We start from the raw sequence: 22,245 nt of genomic DNA, 5'->3' as shown, positions 1-22,245 counted from the left end.
TGCAGCCAATTTAAAATATGTGTCGTGATTACAACTTTTAAAAATTTCAAAACTTTATTGTTTGCTTGATTTTGTTTAACTGCTCAAGAGTCTGATTGTTCCCTCTTTTTTTTGTAGTTTCTTAAAATCAACTTGCCATTTTTACTGGATACCAGGTTAAAGTATATCATTTTATAAGTGACACTGACCTCTATAAATTCTTGAATAGCATGTGAATTTGAGAATCCCACGTTGATGTGGGGCTTTGAGACGTTGAAGAAGACCGTGGTAGGATAGGACCTGATATTCTGCTGGCTGCACAGCGCCTGATGCGTGGTGCAGTCCACGGTGCCAAAGTTGACGTAAGGCACCCGAGACGCTGCCTTACGGATCTCCGGTAATAACTGTCTGCACGGAGGGCAATGCTGAAATGAGGAGTGAATAGATGATTTGACGATAATGTTAACCAAAGATGAAATTTCACTGCGAAGAATGAGAAATTCTAGTCGTCGGGCAAGCTATATCCATATTTGTTGTTACAAAGAGTCTCTTTTATGTATTACTTAATGAATGAATGAATTTAGGAGGTGTGAGGATTTTACAGAAATTATAGAACAGACTTAAGAGAATTATGTTGCCCCAACTGGGATTTGAAGCCGGGATCCTGGCTCGCATAACCAGAGCTCTACCAACTATCCAGGCGATGACAGGACATTCCCACCCGCAACAATTGCTCTGGGCTTTATCTTGTCTAAAATATAGGGTTAGAGTTGCAATAGAGATTAATGTCAGGTGTATGGTCAGGTTTAGGATAGGGTATAGTGTTAAATCCAGGGTTGAAGTTATATAAGTAATATCATTAGTGTGCAGAATTCACAGAAGAGCAATTGTCGCCAGAGCAAATGCCATGGTACCATCCAGGCTCCTATGTAGGCAATGCAGCTTTCTCACATTAAACAAATCCATATGCGAAAGCCCCACACTTGAGACAGGGCATCCCGTAATAGCCAAAAAGAAAAACTCAAGGGGGGGGGGGGGGAATATTTGACTTTACATGAATCTGTCATTAGTAATCCTTTAAAAAGACCAATAAATTGCTACCTTTCATAGCATTTTCCTGGGTCTTTCTATTCTGACTTGGAAGTAATTATGTAACATGAAGCAATATCCCATATTAATGAGAGTAGGGCATATTTTCATATCGAGAATTCTAGAGTGAACCCTTCAAGACTGTTGGAGTTGTTAAAAAAAAAAAAGAGTATGTTATATTGCTACTTTGAATGCACTTTGCCTGGCCCTTTCTACGCTGACTTGGAAATGTTTATACGGCACAAAGCAATATTCTAAAATCTAAGAGAAGAGGTCACATGTCTCCTCCAAGAGAGAAAAAAACTTGGGTTTACCGGTGAGAAGAAGTCCACAAACCAAGGCTCTCCGCTGCTAATGACAGGATCAGGGAAGTCATTAGGACCAAGAACCCTTAGACGAGAGTTTAGACCACTCCTGGCAAAGGCTGCTATATCTTGGGCAAACAAACGTCCTGTAATAGGCAAATACATCATGTTGAAAGACTTAATGAATAAAGCTAAAACAAAAATGTTGGTATATAAATGCAGTACTATATGGATTGGTCCCAATGAGACCAAATAGGATCATACAGATTAAGTACAGTATTTCAATGATTTATTGGAAATGATACAAGTCCACATTTGTCATTAGTAACACACATGTATTTCCCCGTCACATCTCATAAAACCTAGAGCACCTCATAAGTGAAAATCTACAGTAGCGTGACATCAGGCGCAGTTGAAAAGAATTAATATCACTATTGAAAATGAGTAAATATCTCATGCAAAAAATAAAAAAACACAGTCCTTGTTGTTTTTGACAGTCAGTTTGAAACAAAAAATGACCAGAGGTGCCATTTCTAAATCAAAATTTTTTAGCATTTACAAATGCTACAATTCTATGACAAATTGGCTCTCGACCAATCAAATGCGATGATATAAATAGCTTATAACAAGCAGAATGTATTTGAAACAGGGTTCGAAGTCACACCGGGGTTGCCTACCGTGATGAAATTCATGACCTCCTCCTTTCCTGAAGAGCGCCACCTTTGGTAGATGAGTGCCAAGGTAGAGATCTTCACAGAGAGCTTGGTCTGTGCTGCAATTAAACTTCCTCACCTAGAATGAAAAAAAAAAATGATAATCCATATTTGATTGTTTGCAATAGATATCTAAAATAGAAATACTTAGAAAATTCATTTTGCCCAATTGATCATGGGCCTGGCAGCCACTGTGCAGCTCCAGATCAACGTAGCTCTATTCCTTGCATTGTTGAACGCCAAACAGGGTAGCAGCAACTTCCATCTCTTAACGTCTTTGGTCCGACGCAGCCAGGGTTTGAACTCCTGACCTCCCGGTTGTGAGACAGACGCTCTACCAACTGAGTTAACACAATGGTTATAGGTATTGAACGGTGAAACTATTCAAACATAAATATGCTTTAAAAGTAATCTTCAACCATATCATAAGCCTTCACCCTCTTTAATAAATGCCTTGGCCGGGGACTATACTTTGGATATTTATATGTTTAAAAAAAACAAAAAAAAACATGCTCTTATATTTAAAATATAATGATATTACCTTCATATCTGTAAGGAGATGAGGAAGTTTCTTGAGTTCCAGGTCATCGTCTCCGGATTGCTTCATGAAGTATGTCACCACTGGAGGGGAGTCACCTTTGACCTCAAGGTCATGCCTGGCTTCCTGTACAATGATCAAAGAGTTTGCAGCTTAACAAGTTTTTCGCTTCCGCAAAAGTGAAAGAAGTGAGATGGAGATGGACTGGGAAACAATAGATGATCAAAGAGGGGGCCCGTCTAACAAAGAGTTGCATTTGATTCAATCAACCACAACTATGGAAAGCCAGCAACACCAACATCTAAAATGCATGTCTTGTCAAACACGTCTTCTATATATGATTTATATTCATGCTTGCAATATTGACTTGGCATATTCAGTGTGCTCCTCTAGATGGATCAAATGATAGCCTTTCATTTTAAACATATATGAATGATACTTGAAGCTTGCTTAGGTTTAACAACCATGAGACCTGGGGCCTATACAGCGGCGTAACAGGGGTCGGTGGCCAGGGGGGGGCAAGAGCCAAAAATTTCCCGGTCATATCATGGTATGACCAGGCGTAATTGTGTAATGAGGCGACGATTTTGAGAGGGCCAGACATTGCGTATCAGGCAGAATTTATCTTTAAAAAAAAGTTGCGAGCGAGCAAAATTTTTGACATTTTTAATACAAAAATCCAATTTTGTGATAGATTTTGACATGATATCCAGAGAATAATACATTTCACTCTTCTCTCTTTCCATTCCTTTTTTGTGGTCTTTATGCCACTGTGAACAAGATTCTTTGCGGCAGTAGCATGAAGAGTAAAAAAATGAGAGGCGCAGTATGGCGCATGTGCTAAAACGGTGCTTAATATAAGTCCCGAGCGAGAATAAAAAATCACATTTTCATGAGAATTCAACTTTGAGATATTTTTTGACATTATATTCAGTAAATAAAATCATATCCTACACTTTTCCTTTGCTTTTCTTTCCTCCCTTTTTTTTCTTGGTTGTAGAACTTTTGGGGACCATGGCCCAACCCTTCCATACTCATATACGGCAGTGCTATGCGGTCGGGGTCCGTCTGCAGCCCCCCGGAACTTCTTGATATCAAAGCCATTTAAACCTCGCAGATTGCTGCTTTTTTAAATCTAATCGCGGGTATATAAAGAATATAGCTTTTACACAACACATTTATTCAACCAAGTTGAACCAAATATTTTGAGGGGCAAAACATAGCAATGTGGGAAAATTTGTAAAAAGTCGCCAGCGAGCTGGAAAAAAAAAGGCCTATTGAAATTAAATTTTAATTATGTGATAGATATCCATTATATTCACCAAATAACACATTTCATTGTTTCCATTCATTTCATTATACATTGTCTCCTATAATTTATTTTATTTCCTCTTGGGTGTGGAACCAAGAACCCCCCCCCCCGCGCCTGTACGCCAGTGATTGAACGTAAAGCTTAATGCAGGAAGGGTCCCTACAGGGGGCATTATAGAGCCATTTGAAGGTTATAGATGAAGAGCCCCTGCTGCGTGGGGTCTGGGGCAAAGCCCTGGTAGCTTATTTGCATAAAATTTAGCAAGCTTATAGCACAATGTTGTATGCAGTTCATCTTTCTTCCTGCTCTTTCTATCCTCGGCAGCCCGGTCATGTTATTAATTTTTTTTTTCTTGTCCCTTTTCTTTGTTTTCCAATTTAGCTTTTGACTTATTCCATTCTACCTTCATTTCCCGCTATTGTTTGCCATTTTGTCATCTTCTAATTTATTTCCCATCATGCTATTGCATTACATAGGCCTATTTCGGAATGATTTGTTCTTTCTCAAATGTTATTTCGTTCCTTTTCCCGCTTTCCTTCCTTTTCCATTAAAAATATTTTGTTCTTTTTCATTCTCTTTTCCTTTTCCCCTTTCCTTCCCCTTTCCCTTTGTTTCTTTCTCCCTCCCTTTTCTTTTTTTCTTTTCTTTTATTTTCCCGGTGAAATCCGCCAGGGGGGGCAGCTTGCCCCCCCCCCCCCCGCCTGTTACGCCACTGGGCCTATAACACAAAGCTTGGCAATCATCATACGTTTTTTTACAATTGACTGAATTAGCTACAATGTACAATAAATCATGAAAATCAAGAGTATTGCAAACCTTTGTGTTATAAGACCCTGTAAAGAGTCTAGGACTTTTGATTGTTGAGAACTTCGGAAACCTGAAGTACATAGCGATCCTGAGTTCGTTCTAATTTGTGATTTCTAATACTTTTTATCAAATTAGACTGACGGACTCACATGACGAACAGATTATCACAATATGTGTAAGTAAATAAAACTAAACCTCAAGCAAATTGTGTGTGATTCACTTTCCCAATAAATAAATACTCATTTTCCCCTTGAAATACGTATTGGAGAGACATAGAAGAACTTGCGTCAACTCAATAGGCATGGACACAAGATTAAATGATAAACAAAATAATGTTGGCTAATCAAAAGGCAAACCACGGCAAAGAACATTTTTAGTGGAATAATACCTCAAGTGATTTAATGATTAATTTGTTACAATCAATCTTACAATTAATATCAATAATAAATCAATAATGCACGCACATACAGCATGCACACAGATGATGCTGTCTTGAATTTAACATTCAATGCCTAAAAATTAGGCATTATATCGATTGTAGCGATTAATATAATTCATTTTTATATTTTGTAGGCCTTATGAATTTGTAATCACATACCTGTAATTGTGAGCTGGTGAATGTGGAAAGATCTGGCAGCTTTTTTTTCTTTCTTCCATCCAACCTTTGTTTACCTATATATTTCTTTAATCCTTCCTTCATTTTCCCCTTCCTTTCATTCTTTCTTACTGTCTTCCTTCCGTCCATCCATTCTTTACCTTTTCTTCCTTACTGTCTTCATCCCTTTCATTCTTTCTTTATTTCTTTCCTTCATCCCTTCCTTTCTTTTTGTCTTTCATTCTTTCTTTCCTTTTTTCTTTCTTTCTTTCTTTCTGTTTTTCTTTCTTTCTGTCTTTCGTTCTTTTGATCTTTCTTTTTTCCATCCATTCTTTTCTTCCTTATTTTTTCTTTCTGCCTTCCTTCATCTCTTTCCCTCATTCCTTCCTTCATTTCTTTCTGTCTTTCATTCTATCTTTTTTTTCCTTCCATCTATCCTTATACCTTTTCTTTCTTCCTATATTCCTTCTTTCCTTTCTCTCGTTTTCTTTCTTTCTCTTTTCCTTCCTTCCATCGATCCTTTACCTTTTCTTTTTCTCTTTTCTTTCTACCTTTTTTCTTTCTTTTTCTTTTTTTATTCGTTCCTTTCTTTCCTTCCTTTCTCTTCCCCTCAGTTTTTTTTTCCTTCCTTCTTTCTTTCTTTCTTTCCTTCTTTCTTTCTGATTTTCTTTTTTTTTGTCTTTTGTTCTTTTTATCTTTTTTTTTTCTCCATCCATCCTTTCTTTTCTTCCTTATTTTTTCTTTCTGCCTTCCTTCATCTCTTTCCTTCATTTCTTTCTGTCTTTCGTTGTATCTATCTTCTTTTTTTTTCTTTTTTCCCTCCCTTCCATCTATCCTTATACCTTTTCTTTCTTCCTTTCTTCCTCTCCTTTCGTTTTCGTTCTTTCCCTTTTCCTTCCTTTCTGTTTACCTTTTTTCTTTCTTTTTTTTCCTTTTATCCATTCCTTCCTTTCTCTTCCTCTCATTTTTTTCTATTTTTTTTTCTTTCCATCCTCCTTTCCCTTCTTTCTTCCTTTCTTTCTTTCTTTCCATCTTTCTCTTCCCCGCAGCCATTCTCTCTCTTTCTTTATTTATTTCTTTGTCCTTTCTGTCTTTCTTCTTACTTTTTTTTCTTTCATTATCTCCCCCTTTATTTTTTTTTCTCTGGTTATTTTCAGTGATTTTCCCTTTTTTTATTGTGTCCTAGTCCCCTCCAAAATATATGGAAAATATATGAGATTAGGAAATTAATTAAAGAGAATATTTACCATATATTTTGTCATGATGTTCAAGATAAAAATCATTAAAAAAAAAGAAATACAACTACAAGGTACATCAGTAGTCATGTTGAAAAATGTATTTTTAAAGCCGTCAATGGTATGGTATGTAAAACTATAAGGCTACAGGTTACGAGTCTTTGGTTTTGGTTTAGATTTAGGTTTAGCTTTAACCTGTTCATTTGATTCAAATGTGATTAAAACATGTGCAGTGTCTAAGAATTAATGTGAGGCTGTGAGCTTGTTCACTGACTTTACAGTCCCACGCAAGCTTTATGCAGATGCTACCGTGTACACGGTGATGGAATTTAGTACACGTGCACTGACTTGACCGTGCGTGTACACGTGTACCCAAAACGGGCCTAATATTGACTTGGCAATTTAGAAGGAACAGATGATAGCCTTTCATTTTTAAACATATACGAATGATACATGAAGTTTGCTTGGGTTTAACAACCATGAGACCTGGAGCTTATAACACAAAGCTTGGCAATTATCATACATTGTTTTACGATTGACTTAATTGGCTACAATATACAATCAATCATGAAAATCAAGTGTATGGTTAATCGCTAACCTTTGTGTTACGGGACCCTGTCAAGAGTCTAGGACTTTGGCTTGTTGAGAACTTCGACAACCTGAAGTACATAGCGATCTTGAGTCCGTTCTAATTTGTGATTGACTGACTTTCTTTTATCAAATTAGACTGACAGACTCAAATATTTTTAGAGTATAGGTAGGTAAATAAAAATAAGCCTTTTGCAAATTGTGTGTGATTCAATTTCCCAATAAATAAATACTCATTTTCCCCTTTAAATACGTATTGGAGAGACATAGAAGAATTTGCGTCAACTCAATAGGCATGGAAACAAGATTAAATGATAAACAAAATAATGGTGGCTAATCAAAAGACAAACCACTGCAAAGAACATTATTTAGTGGAATACTACCTCAACTGATTTAATGATGAATTTTTTACAATCAATCTTACAATTACTATCAATAATAAATCAATGATGCATGCACACAGATGATGCTGTCTTGAATTAAACATTTAATGCCTAAAATTTGAGGCATAATATCGACAGGATCTATCAATATCGTTCATTTTTTTTATGTTTGTCCTTTTGCCTCCGACGAAGATTCTACTAGGATCGAAAGCTTAGGCCCCTTTTGACTTTCCATTTTTTTATATATAACTGGTTGCCTGAATTGCGAAGTGATAAACACATACCTGTAATTGAGAGCTAGTGAATGTGGAAAGATCTGGCAGCTGTTTAAGGATCTCATCCCCAATCTGTTTTGGCTGCTCAAGCTCCAATTCCTATTAAAATAAGATAAACATTTTCAGCAAATAGAAACAGAAAGAACAATGATCAGGGTTCCCACAGAAATTTGAAAACAGAATTCCATGACATTTCCATGAGTAAATTGCTGCTTTCCATGACTTCCTGTGACATCCCGGGAGTTGTGTAGAATTTGGGATGCCATAAAACTGGGAAAAATGGAAATCAAGAACACCAATTATAATAGCAGAGTACGATCACAGAATATGAGTGTTGCAAGACACGACAAACTGGAAAGCTGCCATAGCCACGAGGTACATTTGAATGCAATTCCATGACTTTTCACAAATTTTCCAAATTCCCTGACTTTCCATGATCACAAATTTTTCCAGGATTTTCCACAGAATATATTCCCAGCCAGGTATATCACCTGTGACCTTTAACCTTATGATCAAAACAATCCAAAATTATCAGAGAAATAAACTGAGACGGAGGGATGAACAGATGACTCAAAAGATTATAGCCTGTATTCACAAAAAAAGGTTTCACTTGGTATAAAACCATGGAATATGCAGATTTTTTGTACATAATTATGCTTACTTCATCATGTACATTAAGAAAGTCCAATTAATTAAAACAGCTCTATGCTCTTATACAGCTCTCCAGTATTAAAACACTACAACAAAAAAAATGTCTTTAAAATTCTCTTAAACAATTCCACTGATGACGTGTAGACGTGCTGGCAAACTATTCCACAGTTCGGAATAATTATTCAGAGGTAATCATTTAGTACATACCTTTCCTCCTTTGGTGATTTCCTTTGCCTTCTGGTAGAAGCGTATCGTAGATTCATCAATCTTTAGCTTGGTACAGAGCTGTGAAGAGGCTACGCAGTCCACAGATCCAATATTCACAACCTTATTCTATACACAAAATAAAATCAAATGGAATCAATTCTTTTATAGACATAAATAATTTATAGACATAAACAATTAATAATAATAATAATTATAATAATAACGGCATATTTACCCAGGGTAGCCACTTCAGTTCCGAAAACTGATCTCCCCGCGGGCCATTCTATTATTATTACCCCGGCTTTAGCACGGCTACCTTGATCGGGCGCTCGAGCATTCAAGGAAATTCTTCCTACCTGGTACCCATTCACCTCACCTGGGTCGAGTGCAGCACAATGTGGATAAATTTCTTGCCGAAGGAAATTACGTCATGGCTGGGATTTGAACCCACGACCCTCTGTTCAAAGTCCGGAGACTAATCCACTGGGCCACAACGCTCCACGAATTGAAATTCAATTCAGTTTTTTATTCATTTTAACCATAAAGAGGAAGGAAAATATAAATACAAGACAGCAAAATGGTTTAATAGGAAACAATTTTAAAGCATAGGGTTGTGATAGGGGCCATTGGAGAAATAGAAACGCAGAGAGACAAAGAGACAAGGGACAGACAAACACAGACATGAGACAGAAAGACAGAGAGGTAGATAAAGAAAGAAACATAGACAGACTTAAACAACATCAGTACAGAGACAGGAAGCCAGACAGAAAAGTGCAAAAACGAAACAGGGACAAAAATGATGACAAAAAAGAAACAGAGAGAAATACAGACAAAGAGAGAGGGAGAGAGACACAAACAGAAACAGTCAAAAATTCTGAGACAGAGATATGCAAACAAAAGAACATTAAGGGAGAGAGAATTTATTCCATGAACACGCTACAGAAATTATCAGAATATGGTCAATGCAAGTATGAACTAAATCTAATATTGGTTTTTATTCCACACACCAAACAAAAGCAGTAATTTCCTTCTCTGAATGTTACAATGGTATATAATACATCTACTTCAAATAATTCTATAAAAATGTCAATCTCACATTTACATATCTAGAACAACACATGCAAATTACAAATATTAGTCTTCCGCAAGATCTGATATTTACACACCATTTATCATGTTCACAAACTGCCATGTCGGATTACTTTCGTCATGGTTTTTAAAAGGATGTACTTACCAAAATGGCTGCTAATTTGCGTTGGTCATCTCTATCTAAGCAACCAACACTGGCAACATCACTTGTTTCTCCTTCAGTTCCTGAGTAAAAAAAATATTTGACAAATATTTCTAACAATTATGGTATAAATACTAATGGCAGGCTTGCATTGTGAAAAATTTGAGCAAAATTGGACTCGTGAGAATTGCACCTTAATGGAGAATGACACCATTGGAATAAGTTACCTTATGTGAAAACAGAAAGAATAACAAAGAATAAGATCAACAAAAGTTTGAGAAAAATTGTGCAAATTCTTTAAGAATTGTGAGCATTTGAATACCGCAAACATTCATGCAACACGACCAAAATGTGTGAAGTACGTGTAACACCAGGAAAAAAAAAGGGAAGGAAGAATTCTTACCTGTCGGGGAACCACAGTACGAGATCAACCAAGGCTGATTCTTAGATTCATCGGAAAACAATACCTTCTTGAAATTACCTGAAACAAGGTGAGACAATAAGAATTACATACAATAAAATAGCTGTCGTAATAACACACATACCTATTAGAGATGGGAAACTAAGGGAACTTTTTATTAACAAAACAACAACAAAATGGGAGAGATAACAAGTGGAATGCCTCTGGCCGTCTCACCTGCATCACGCGATTCAATATAGCAGCAGTGCTGATTTTGAAAACTACTATAACTCGCACAAGATGTTCAGTGATACTTGGTTACTCTTATTTCCACGTTTTATGAACTAGACCAATACACTTATAGAGATATGATGGCAATTCAACAAATACCCCCAACGTGGCCAAAGTTCTTTGACCTTACATGACCTTTGACCTTGATCATGTGACCTGAAACTCGCACAGGATGTTCAGTGATACTTGATTACTATTATGTCCAAGTTTTATGAACTAGACCAACACACTTTCAAATTTATGGCTGAAATTCAACAAATACCCCAATTTGGCCAAAGTTCATTGACCCTAAATGACCTTTGACCTTGATCATGTGACCTGAAACTTGCACAGGATGTTCAGTAATACTTGATTACTATTATGTCCAAGTTTCATGAATCAGATCCATAAACTTTCAAAGTTATGATGGTAATTCAACAGATACCCCCAATTCGGCCAAAGTTCATTGACCCTAAATGACCTTTGACCTTGGTCATGTGATGTGAAACTCATGCAGGATGTTCAGTGATACTTGATTAACCTTATGTATAAGTTTCATGAACTAGGTCCATATATTTTCTAAGTTATGATGACATTTCAAAAACTTAACCTTAGGTTAAGATTTTGATGTTGATTCCCCAACATGGTCTAAGTTCATTGACCCTAAATGACCTTTGACCTTGGTCATGTGACATGAAACTCAGGCAGGATGTTCAGTAATACTTGATTAACCTTATGGCCAAGTTTCATGAACTAGGTCCATATACTTTCTAAGTTATGCTGTCATTTCAAAAACTTAACCTCAGGTTAAGATTTGGTGTTGACGCCGCCGCCGCCGCCGTCGGAAAAGCGGCGCCTATAGTCTCACTCTGCTATGCAGGTGAGACAAAAATGATCAATGAGCTATAAAAAATATTTGTGACATTTAGGAAAAAACATATTTAGGGAATATTGGATGGCCTTGAGTGGGATGCGAAGAAATTTTGTACGAGCTGAAGAACAATATTGGATGAGTCGGAGATGAATCCAATATTGTTCTACTCATCCCACGAAAATTGGTCATCCAATATTATTATTATCATTTAGATACCCCCACAAAGCTAAACATAAAATAATGAAGCAAAAAAAAAAAGTTTTTAATAACCCTCATTAATGGCAATCCTGTAAATCATAAGCATGGCGCCTGAGTATTGTCATTTAAAAAAAAGAAATCTCTGTAATAAAGTAAAGATGCGCTAGCGTATAGTGCAAGCGCATTTGAATTCAATAAATTGATGCTCCTTTACCACACCTTCTGGCAACTAATACGCATTGCGATTTCATTGTGACGTAACAATAGCTTCATGCGCACAATCATGTATTAACCAATGATTATCTTGTGGGCGGGGCAAAATATTCATTTCGTCCAATATTTTCAATATTAGATGGTTTTCATAGGTATGCACGTTGAAAATCAGTTTTAATATATTGTCTCTTTGAAACAACCTCGCAAGACATCAAAAAATATCTGCGCCTCTAAAACCCTATATCTAAATAATAATGTGAAATAATGATCTACAGCAAAGGAATAGTGGGGATACGACATCAATTTACTCACTGAATATTCACAAAAACATGCACAGAACCGTTTCACCAAAATAATGCAAAGCTTTAAAATGTCATAATTGTGTTATTTTTGTCTGTTTTTCATCAGATGTACATCAGTGATTTGTTTGTCTCATATTTCTTAATCTGTTCAAACCATATCATTTTCATTCATCCAAGAGTACCTTTTTAATGAAATACAATGTCCTTTTCAGAATACTCAACTTTACAAACAATATCCTTTTATGTTTTTAAATATTCAGGCAGTTTCAGTTCCCATAATTTCACAATAACATAGATAGAAAGTAAATACAAAGAGTTTATTCACTGCCTGCTGACAGGCTGTTTGTTATGTCTATTTACTATTCTCTAGTTTCAAATGTCAAAGGTGTTTGAATTCCCACATCCCAGAAAATGAAGTACGAACAAAAGCCAACTTCGGACTGCGTTGGAAGATCAGATTGGACTCTGAAAATATTTACAGTAATAAATTATAACAAGCAAAGAGTTTTGATGAACAGAATCAGATAGGTTTCCAATTGACCATGTAATAAAGAGCATTTATGAGAACAGTAAAAGGTACATGCTTATTTAGGTAGGTAAAATAAAAATATGAATATCTTGTAAGCAAAGTGAGAGTTGAAAATAATTTTCACATCAGGGCACAATTCACTGAAATACACAATCTTTCTGTATGTCCACCCCCACTATTTTCCATTCTTACTTCACTTCAAGAACTACCCAAGCCGGGATTATTTGAGAACAGTATAGCCCTCATAAACTTAGATAAATGATTTCAGGAAGGTAGCTCATAGAGGGGGGCGGACATACATACTTTTGCATACCTGCCAACATTGCAGGTCCATAGAAAGGGACAAATGAATTTTTAAAAATAACTAGCACATCAATGATGTGGAGCTCATTCGGCATCTTGAAATGAAATTTAACACAATTTTTAATTTCAGCCCAGTTGACACTGAAGAAGCATTTTTGTGATTTATAAATAAATTTCGTATAAATTAGCATAAATAATTTTCTAGTCAAAATTCTGTGTAGGACCTTGAACCTCATGTAGCTCTCAGATGGAACAAAAAAAAATCAAAATCAGTCAAAAAATAAATAAGTTCTAAGCAGTTTAAAGAGTTTTCAAAAATATGCATAAATTATCATATTTAATGAGTTTCAAAATTCTGTGTAGAAATTTCGAGCTGGATGAGCAAAAAATAGGGACATAGCTAACTTTTCTACACAATCCTCTGGACAATATAGGGACAGTTAGCAAGCTTTATGGCACTGTCCATTTAATAGATTGGGACTGGTCAATGGTCACTCACCTGTCCACAGTGGATGAATGGTCACATCAATCAGATTGAGGGCAAACTTGACCAGTGGTTCCAATGTCCTTGTCCCTGTGTACTCCTCATGCTAAACAGATAAGACAATTTTTTTTATTTTCCACAAATTAAGTAAAAACAACATACAAATATCAGTACAATCAAAATTATACATACATACATAGTTACAGTAGAAATAAAATATGGACATAAAAGAAATATCAAATGATGAGCTCAGCTGGTCACTTCACTGGACTGACCAACAGCTGCATTGTTTCGGCCGAACATGTATGTGTAGTCCCATGTATGCATTTTTGTGGGCAGGTAGTACGATTGATTGATTGATTGAATTTATTCTTCTTCATTTCAAACAAATTCAAACAAATTTACAAAGTAAGTAAGAACAAATCAGAATATGAATAAAATAAATGAAGAAAAAAAATGAAAAAACGATTCACAGGAAAATTATAGAGTTAATTCATTATTTGGGAGATTCCAGAATATTACATCATATATAATTCATATATGCATAATAATCATATCATGCCAGTTTGTAAAAATTAAAAGTTGGTTTATAAACAAGTCATCTGATCATCTAGACTAGTTAACAGACCAAGTGTATATTAGACAATACAGGTATAGCCAATGGGAAATTAAATTAATTGGTAAATGGGCTAATTGGAAATAAGACCAAAAGTTTTTAGTAAATCAACTAGTATTACATGTAGATGAACTATAAATAGACCGTGCGAGATAAGACCAAATTTAAAGAAGATAAAGTTGGTGTAGACCAGGGTTCCGTTTCATAAAGACTTGTTAGAGTCACAAATGCACAATTTCTATGACAAGTTTAAAATCCGCCAATCAAATTGAAGGATTTCACTAGTTTTCAACTATTACTGCAAATTTGTTATCGTAACAAGTTTTATGAGTTTTATTTTAGGTGGCAATTGAGCAATGTGCTAATTTTAATAAATAGACAAAGCATGTAGCGTATCTCTTAACACCTTACCTTTGGATAGACAAAGAGTGAAGGGTATCTCCTAACACCTTACCTTTGGATACACAAAGCGTGTAGCGTATCTCTTAACACCTTACCTTTGGATAGACAAAGAGTGAAGGGTATCTCTTAACACCTTACCTTGGATAGACAAAGAGTGTAATGAGTCTCTTAACACCTTACCTTTGGATAGATAAAGACTGTAGGGAATCTCTTAACACCTTACCTTTGGATAGACAAAGAGTGTAGGGAATCTCTTAACACCTTGAGCTGTACACAGAGGGCGGTCATCCCAACAATTCACTGCTCCGACACGGATTACCCCTTCTACCTCCTTCGCAAACTCTCTCCACTAGATTTATCAAAAAAAAGAAATCAAACCATTACCACACATGATTTTTCCTCAAAATAAATTAATACGTTATAAAAAGCCTGAAACCAAAAAGATCTACTCAAATTCAAGTAAACAAATGAAACTATCTTGATTTATCTTCTTTTATTCACTAGCCATTTAGACATATTCGCAATCTGAACAAAACATTTTGTTAAAAAGAAAAATGAGCAACCAAATTAGATAGGATCAAATTGAGTTAAACTAAACTTTCATTGTCTCTAATGATGGCTTGTAACTTACAGTCATTGGCCCGTATTCTGAACTCGGGTTTAATATTAAATCTGGTTTAAAGTTGTGGTTTAACTATGGAGAGCCAATTGTCACATAAATCCCTTCACTGTAGAGGCTCAATTTATCAACTCATAAATTTTGACACTCAAATCATTCAAAACGGTATGAAAATTACAACTGACATAGTTTTCTTTCCCATAAAAGCATGAAGAAAGAGTAAATTAAACATAAAAGAACAAACAATGTAAACAGAATTTTGACATATCTGGCTTCCCATAGATAGTAAGACCATGGTCTAAGTTAAAATGGATATCAGAAATCTCGCTAATGAGTCTTGAACTTACAGTTGGAGCTAGATCATGACAATGATGACATCTTGGCGAGTAGAAATTCACAATCCAGATATCCTCTCCAAACACAGATTGCTCTGAAGGAGAAAAATAAAATCATCTCTCAAATAAAAAACATATATAAATATAATCAATTTGCACCTGAATTTAGGGTCTTCCAAAAAACTATAATAAAGTTTGCAAACATGACGCAAAAGAAAAGAACACCTGTTTGGGAATCATATTACTGATATCGCATCACAATTTGCTCTACATTTTTTTTAAAGACTGCTACCCAAAATATTTTGTGGAGCATATTTTTACACAGCACTGTCTAGAACTAGTTGAGAGTTTATCTCTTATGACCGAAAATGTTAATCAAATTTCGTGAGTAAAATTATTCCCTGCCAGACAGCCTATAAAGATTATGCAAGGGCATATTATTACTACTAATGAAACTCTCTAGCTCCCACAGTTATACAGAATTAAGTTGAAACATTACTTGTAACTTACCAAAATCAGACTTGCTGAGTGTCACAATTTCAGGATCCTCATCATATAAACCTGTAGAAAAAATATATAAGAAAAATTAGAAAACATGATATTGAATGTTTAAGTGTTGAAATCCAAATATGGCTTGAGAAAGTTAATATCACTTATGCATTATTTGGTTTAAAAGAAATAGCACATGTGAATCAACCATGCTCTCTTTACTACCAAAGTAACAATTGATGCTTTTCCAATATACATCATAAGAATTTACAGGTTGTGTGGTCTAGTGGTTTGAGCAATGGACTCATGATTGTGTGGTTGCGAGTTCGAATTCCAACTCAGCCGTTATCGCCACTTTAACAAAAATGCCCCCAGGGTAATTTTTGTGGTCCATAAGGTTAGCCACTATGAGTGATTAAATCTATGTAAAATGTTTCTAAGTAATTGGTTATACCAGCTGGGTTTTGATGCAGCGGAAAGCTGTGGTGCGGAAGTTCCTATGGGAGTCACTTCAACAGAAGCAGAAAGTAAAGTTAGTGAGAGAGAAGACAACTTTACCAAAAATCACAATGCATACAGGGTAACAATTGAGGCATGACATAACACAATGGTAATATTCCTTAAATGAAATCAGCTCACTTACCAAATTCTGTCTTGTAGAACTGCCAGCTCTCGTATCTATTCCATTGGTTTTTCTGTTCTTTCAGGCCTTCCTCACCGAATCGATCGTACTTCTTCCTCAGTTCATCATCTTTCAATACCTCATACGCTCGATTTATGCGAACAAATTTGTCATGGGCCTTGGGATCATGCTATAAGAAAAAGACAGATTTTTATCTACTCTCAAAATAAATAAAGTATCCTTTTTTCACCGCATAGTTGAAACGACTAAGTTACTACTGGGCCGCCCGCGTCTTACAAAGAGTTACGATTGATCCAATCAATCTTAACTCTAAGGAAATAGATATTTTTTTCTACAGGAAATTTGCAAAATGTCCTTTGAAAACAAAGGAGAACACAACAAATTGTCAAAAATCAATGCATTTATAAACATACATTCATATCTAGAATTTTTTTCGAAGAAACATGCATTTTATATGTTGACTTTGCTGGCTTTCCATAGTTGCGATTTATCCGATCGATCGCGATTCTTTGTAAGACGGCCCCCTGATGTATTTTTTAAATTTGTTTACATGTGTATTTGTAGTTTTTTTGCATCTAAAGGAACTGTTGCTGGGCTAGCGTCATAAGTGTATTCGGACGGTGTGTGCGCTTTCTACATCACCATTATTATCATTATTCTTTTATTTGTAGAGATCTAAATAAACATTTACTTAATACAATAGTGATATTTAAGATTTTACTGCTAAGTTTCCATCATTAGTTCACAATTAAAATGTGATTTAAAACTTTGTGTAAGATAGTCAAGTATGCATTCCTTTTCCTGAGCAATTGTAAATCTAATTTCTAATTCTAGTATAAAAAAATCATACACAGGACATACATACAATTTGGTATGAATGAAATTGGCATTGGGGGAATGGAAGGAACAATGTTAAACAAATAACTGAAGAACAAAACTGGAAATAGAGAAATCCTGAGTCAGGGATAGCAAGATATCCAAAAAGACCAACGTGAGACAAATGGCGATGGTGGGTGATATTATGTGGGCAGCAAGTGGAAACAACTGCAGGGACAGTGATTTTCCGTTTTACCGGTAAATAAAACGGAAATTCCATTTGGTTCTTATACTTTTCATGTAAAAATTCATGGAATTCACCTTTGCAAAAGGGAATTCTTGAAAGCTTGAAATGGTGCAGCGACGCTATGCACGCTTCGTCTGTAACGATCACCGTAGAACAAGCAGTGTAGCAGCCATGCTGAACCAGCTCAAATGGCCAACTTTACAAGAGCATAGGGCACAGACCAAGTTGGTGATGATCTACTGTATTACCAACTCACTCATTGACATCCCACCTACCTTCCTCACTCCATCCACATCCATGCATAGAGGTCATTCTCTGAAGATCTTTGTTCCCTTTGCCAGAACACTTGTCTACCAGAGGAGCTTCTTCCCAGATTCGATAAGACTCTGGAACTCCCTCCCCCAAAGCACAGTTAATTGTACCTCTCTACACATCTTCAAACAAGAGGTACATGTACAAAAGACCCAGCTCCGTTAATAACGGTGGTTGTTTTTACTTGCGCGCTGTAAGCAATTTTTTATCGGATAGTGTACATACACTTGCACGCTGCATTTCACCAGTACGACAATACACCAGACGGTGGACTGTACTGCTTCAAGAAGAAGAAAAAAAAATTCAGGTTTTTGCTGTGTACATTTTCAGTGACAAAACAGAATTTCCATTTTTAGATCAAGTTGAAACAGAATTGCAGATTTTTAGAAACAGAAAAGACCATTTTTGAAACGGAAAATCACTGTCTCTACAACTGGCCAGGAAGTGAAAACTAAATAACAATAGAGTGAAGAAAAATAATTACTTGATTCTTATCAGGATGCATGGTGAGAGCAAGCCGTTTGAAGGCTCGTCGGATATCCTTAGCGTCAGCATCTCTCTCGATACCGAGTAACTCGTAGAAATCTTCAGAGTGAACCATCCCAACCAAAGTTACCAATATAATAGCAATCAGTATGGTGGCTTTCCATGGCATCCTTGAGCTTGTCGGGCTCCCCATGATAGTGGATAGGAGCAACGATCTGCTCTCAAATGACAAAGCTCTAGAATGAAAAATAAAGATAAAAAAGTGCTTGAAACGGAGAACAGTTTCACGTCTGACCGGGACGATTCTTCAGCTTGTCTGAACTGGCGGGAAATCTTCGTTGCCGCTTGGTGGCGATGCTTATCGATTTTATTGTCTTTCAGACGTTGAGGAATTTTTCGGATTTCAGGGTTGTAAATCCGAGAGAGGTTGTGTCGTGACAATAACATAAATAGTGCGTTGCCATCAAGCGGCAACGGTGATTCTCCGCCAGATCAGACGAGCTGAAGAAGTGTCTGGGATCGGACGTGAAACTGTTCACCATTTCAAACCAGTAAGACAAGTCCAGATGATCAGATTTATTTCTATTCGTAATTTGTATTTCTTCTTGGATGAATCAAAACATACATCAGTTTATAAGAAAGTGGTGATGATTTCTTGATTGTTTGATTTTGGGGTCAATATTAAAAGGGAAATTCCACCCTAACAAAAACTTGATTTGAATCATGGTGCACATACATACAACAGGGTTCTGTTTATGAAGCAAATAATTCCCATTTTATATTTGACCAATTCCGCTTAATATGAAATTTTTATTCCACATTTGCACAAGTGCCGCAAAACAATATGATCTTCACACATGTCTGATACAACAATTGAATATTTGCTTTGGTCCAATTATGCCTTATAAGTATCCAATGTTTGGCAGCCTTATTGTTTTGTGAAAGTTTTTATTGAACTCTCAAACTAAAGTGTCATAATATTTCACATCCAATCCGATTATGGTGAAATTTTCAGCAAAATGCTGGTTTTATTTTTTTTTAATTTATTTAAAACTTCTTGTTGGGGTGGACTTCTCCTAAGATATGGGATGTGAAGTTGATATCGGCTAGCTAGCTAAATGACAATACAGTCAGACCGCAAGCTTAAGTCTCTGATTTCTTGGTTGTTCCACTCATTCAATGAACAAGGTTATGATATAACTGGACTACGACGTAGACACCTCCTACAATACATACATCAAATCAAAAATAAAGTTTAAAATAATTTCAATGTTTTAAAGCTCTTCCAAACCAAATGAGGGTTCAGCTGCTGTCTAACTTCAATAAAGTTTTCTGTTTTGTCACAAAAATATTTAGGCCTGACTTAGACGTCATGTAAAATAAAATAAAAAATGCTAGCCCAAGACTTTATTTATTTTTTTAATTTACATGACGTATCGCGATCGCATAATCATTGTCTTTATGTGATAATGATTGTGAAGCGTAAAGATTTCTTTTAACGATGAAAAACAAAGAACGAGTTGTGAAGAACACAAAATAAATTTTTTGCATTAATATAGTTCTGTAACTGATAACAGACTGGCTACAAAAATATTTCAGCTTTGCAACAGCAAACTCCCGCGATCGCAAGCTGACGTGACGAACGCGAACTTCATCTGGGGAGCGTTTCATCAACAATTTTGTCCGACAAGATGTCAGATCTGATATCTTTCCTTGATTCTGATTGGCTGAGAGGCACTGTTACTATGGTAACTGTCGGATAAAACAGGATTTGTCGGAAAAAACGTCCGACAAGTCCTTTCATGAAACACTCCCCAGGAGGTCGACGAGGAGCCCAGCGGGGAGCGCCGCGGTAGCGGTGAGCCAAACTCTGCCTCCGCCTCCAGTACCGCCCGGCAATCACTGAATAACTAACCCAATAAATATCGGAGGCTACACTGATGTCAATATCTAATTTAGTATTTTCATAAATTCAAAATTCATTCTTCATATAATGAACATCAAAATTCGTAATACTTCAATTATTGAATAAATAGCAACGAAGAAATTAGTGTTTTTCTCACCAAAAGCCACTCGGTCTTCGAGTCCGAAAGAGCAAGTAAACGTGTACGTAACATCGTATGGTGTTCTTGAAGGGGGAAAAAGTTGAGGAATTTTAGATTTGAGAAGACGTAAGTTCATGTTTGTTATTATTATTATTTTTTTTTTTTGGGGGGGGGGGGGGTATCGTCGCCGGGGGGAGGGGAGGGGTGGTTGTGTCAAATAGCTCATACCTATGTCTCCAGCAGCACTGCCTGTCATCGGAATTGGTTTTCTTTAATCTCTTTTTCCCAAAAAAGTTATAAGTTATATAAGTTAAGATAAGTTACATTTTGTTATCAATATTAATGTAGAGATAATTTGATTAAATCTTTTAATAACTGTATTTATCAGTTATACGTATTCCGTATTTGGTGTCAAGCAGCAGTATAGGTAAAAAAAAATTAAGTCACTCCCACGTGACAATGTCACGGTGCATTTATCACAAGCTGTGCTTTTTGATTTGCTATCTCCATTGTTTTGTTGAAGTTCTTAAAAAATTATTAATGCTTTTATCGTTGGAAATGTACTTTCAATCATTCATTCATGCCTAGGGACAATATGATGTATATCAAATCTAAATAAAGATATTTTCTTGAGATGTCTGACAAGAAAGTTTGTTCTCTTTGTATCATTAAAGTCAGTCAGATCCAGTTGGAATAAACAACCTAAAAACAAATGTTTGCCTATTTAGACTTTGAATATTTATGCGAGTAGAAAGGTTGTTATTAAAACTTACAATGTTATTGACCCGAAATCGCCCCTCAAAAGTAAAAAATATTTAGCACGGCCCGACTTTGTTTTTATTTTTCGCCTATTCCCACTTGTCACTAAAACAATCGGATTGACAACTGATTACGTGCATCAGTTATTTATTGGCGCAACTTATTTCATCATAATGGAGACACATCATTTACACATGTATAAAATAATGAAACATTTAATATGATTTCATGGAATAACATAAGAAAACGGAAAGTGGAGATGTGACATCATCAGCCCACCTAATGAATATTCATGACGATGTAAATAATTCAGCGCGGACCATCCCTTTAAAAGCCCACGATTCTGTAAAAAAATAAGACTTTCATCTGGAAGACGAAAACAAAGCCTCAGAAAAAAAGTATCCCCATGTTGTATTTTTCAAGTCGGGGCTTTTTCAAAGTGTATATATATATTTTTATCAATGCGCAGTGTGTAGAGTATTGATGCAGTATATGTTTTTATTGTGGTGTGACAAAAAAAAGCGTCTTCGGCAAATTTTTCATGTTGAAGCTGTTGATGTTTTATGATTTCCTACTACTTAGAGCCACATTTCACTGTTATATTCTGGTAAGAAAGACAAGACCACATAGCCATGAACATCCTACGAATGATTCAAATTTTGTAGCGAACATATTTTTCATGTCTGCCCTCTCTGACACATATAGGAGGCCATTATATTTCAGATCACTAATTGTGGTCGAAACCACGTCCTTTTGTTTCCGTGGTCGAAACCTGAAGGTCATTACCTGAAAGATATAATTGGGCAATTTGAAAGATACAGCTAGATCTCAGGTACTGGCTCATGAGGATCGAAGGTGACGAAACGGGGTGACGAATCCGTTGTTCTTTTCTAAAAGAATTTTACCGAGTCCCTTGTTGAGAATACATGGGTGAACAAAGAGCAAAAAGGAAACCTTTTGTATAACCAAACTTTTCACCGTTCTCCGCTTGGCTA

General features: G+C 36.0%; 1 protein-coding gene across 1 annotated transcript in view; it reads right to left on the bottom strand.

Moving 5' to 3' along the window:
* Window positions 1-20,602, bottom strand: part of LOC129262058 (dnaJ homolog subfamily C member 10-like) — a 30,912-nt gene extending 10,310 nt beyond the window's left edge. The window contains exons 1-15 of the mRNA XM_064101938.1: window positions 20,510-20,602; window positions 18,445-18,682; window positions 16,586-16,754; window positions 15,964-16,014; window positions 15,466-15,548; window positions 14,723-14,848; window positions 13,497-13,587; window positions 10,312-10,389; window positions 9,912-9,991; window positions 8,678-8,803; window positions 7,829-7,918; window positions 2,628-2,750; window positions 2,051-2,165; window positions 1,383-1,519; window positions 189-404 (exon numbers count right to left, since the gene is read on the bottom strand). Of these exons, the coding sequence (XP_063958008.1) occupies window positions 189-404; window positions 1,383-1,519; window positions 2,051-2,165; window positions 2,628-2,750; window positions 7,829-7,918; window positions 8,678-8,803; window positions 9,912-9,991; window positions 10,312-10,389; window positions 13,497-13,587; window positions 14,723-14,848; window positions 15,466-15,548; window positions 15,964-16,014; window positions 16,586-16,754; window positions 18,445-18,639 (1,680 nt within the window). The 5' untranslated portion in view covers window positions 18,640-18,682; window positions 20,510-20,602. The remainder of the gene's footprint in view (window positions 1-188; window positions 405-1,382; window positions 1,520-2,050; window positions 2,166-2,627; window positions 2,751-7,828; window positions 7,919-8,677; window positions 8,804-9,911; window positions 9,992-10,311; window positions 10,390-13,496; window positions 13,588-14,722; window positions 14,849-15,465; window positions 15,549-15,963; window positions 16,015-16,585; window positions 16,755-18,444; window positions 18,683-20,509) is intronic.
* Window positions 20,603-22,245: the final 1,643 nt, after the last annotated feature.

The sequence above is a fragment of the Lytechinus pictus genome, chromosome 1, assembly GCF_037042905.1.
Source record: "Lytechinus pictus isolate F3 Inbred chromosome 1, Lp3.0, whole genome shotgun sequence".
Classification (NCBI taxonomy): domain Eukaryota; kingdom Metazoa; phylum Echinodermata; class Echinoidea; order Temnopleuroida; family Toxopneustidae; genus Lytechinus; species Lytechinus pictus.
The sequence above is the reverse complement of the archived record's forward strand: the minus strand, read 5'-3'. Positions and strand labels throughout refer to the sequence as shown.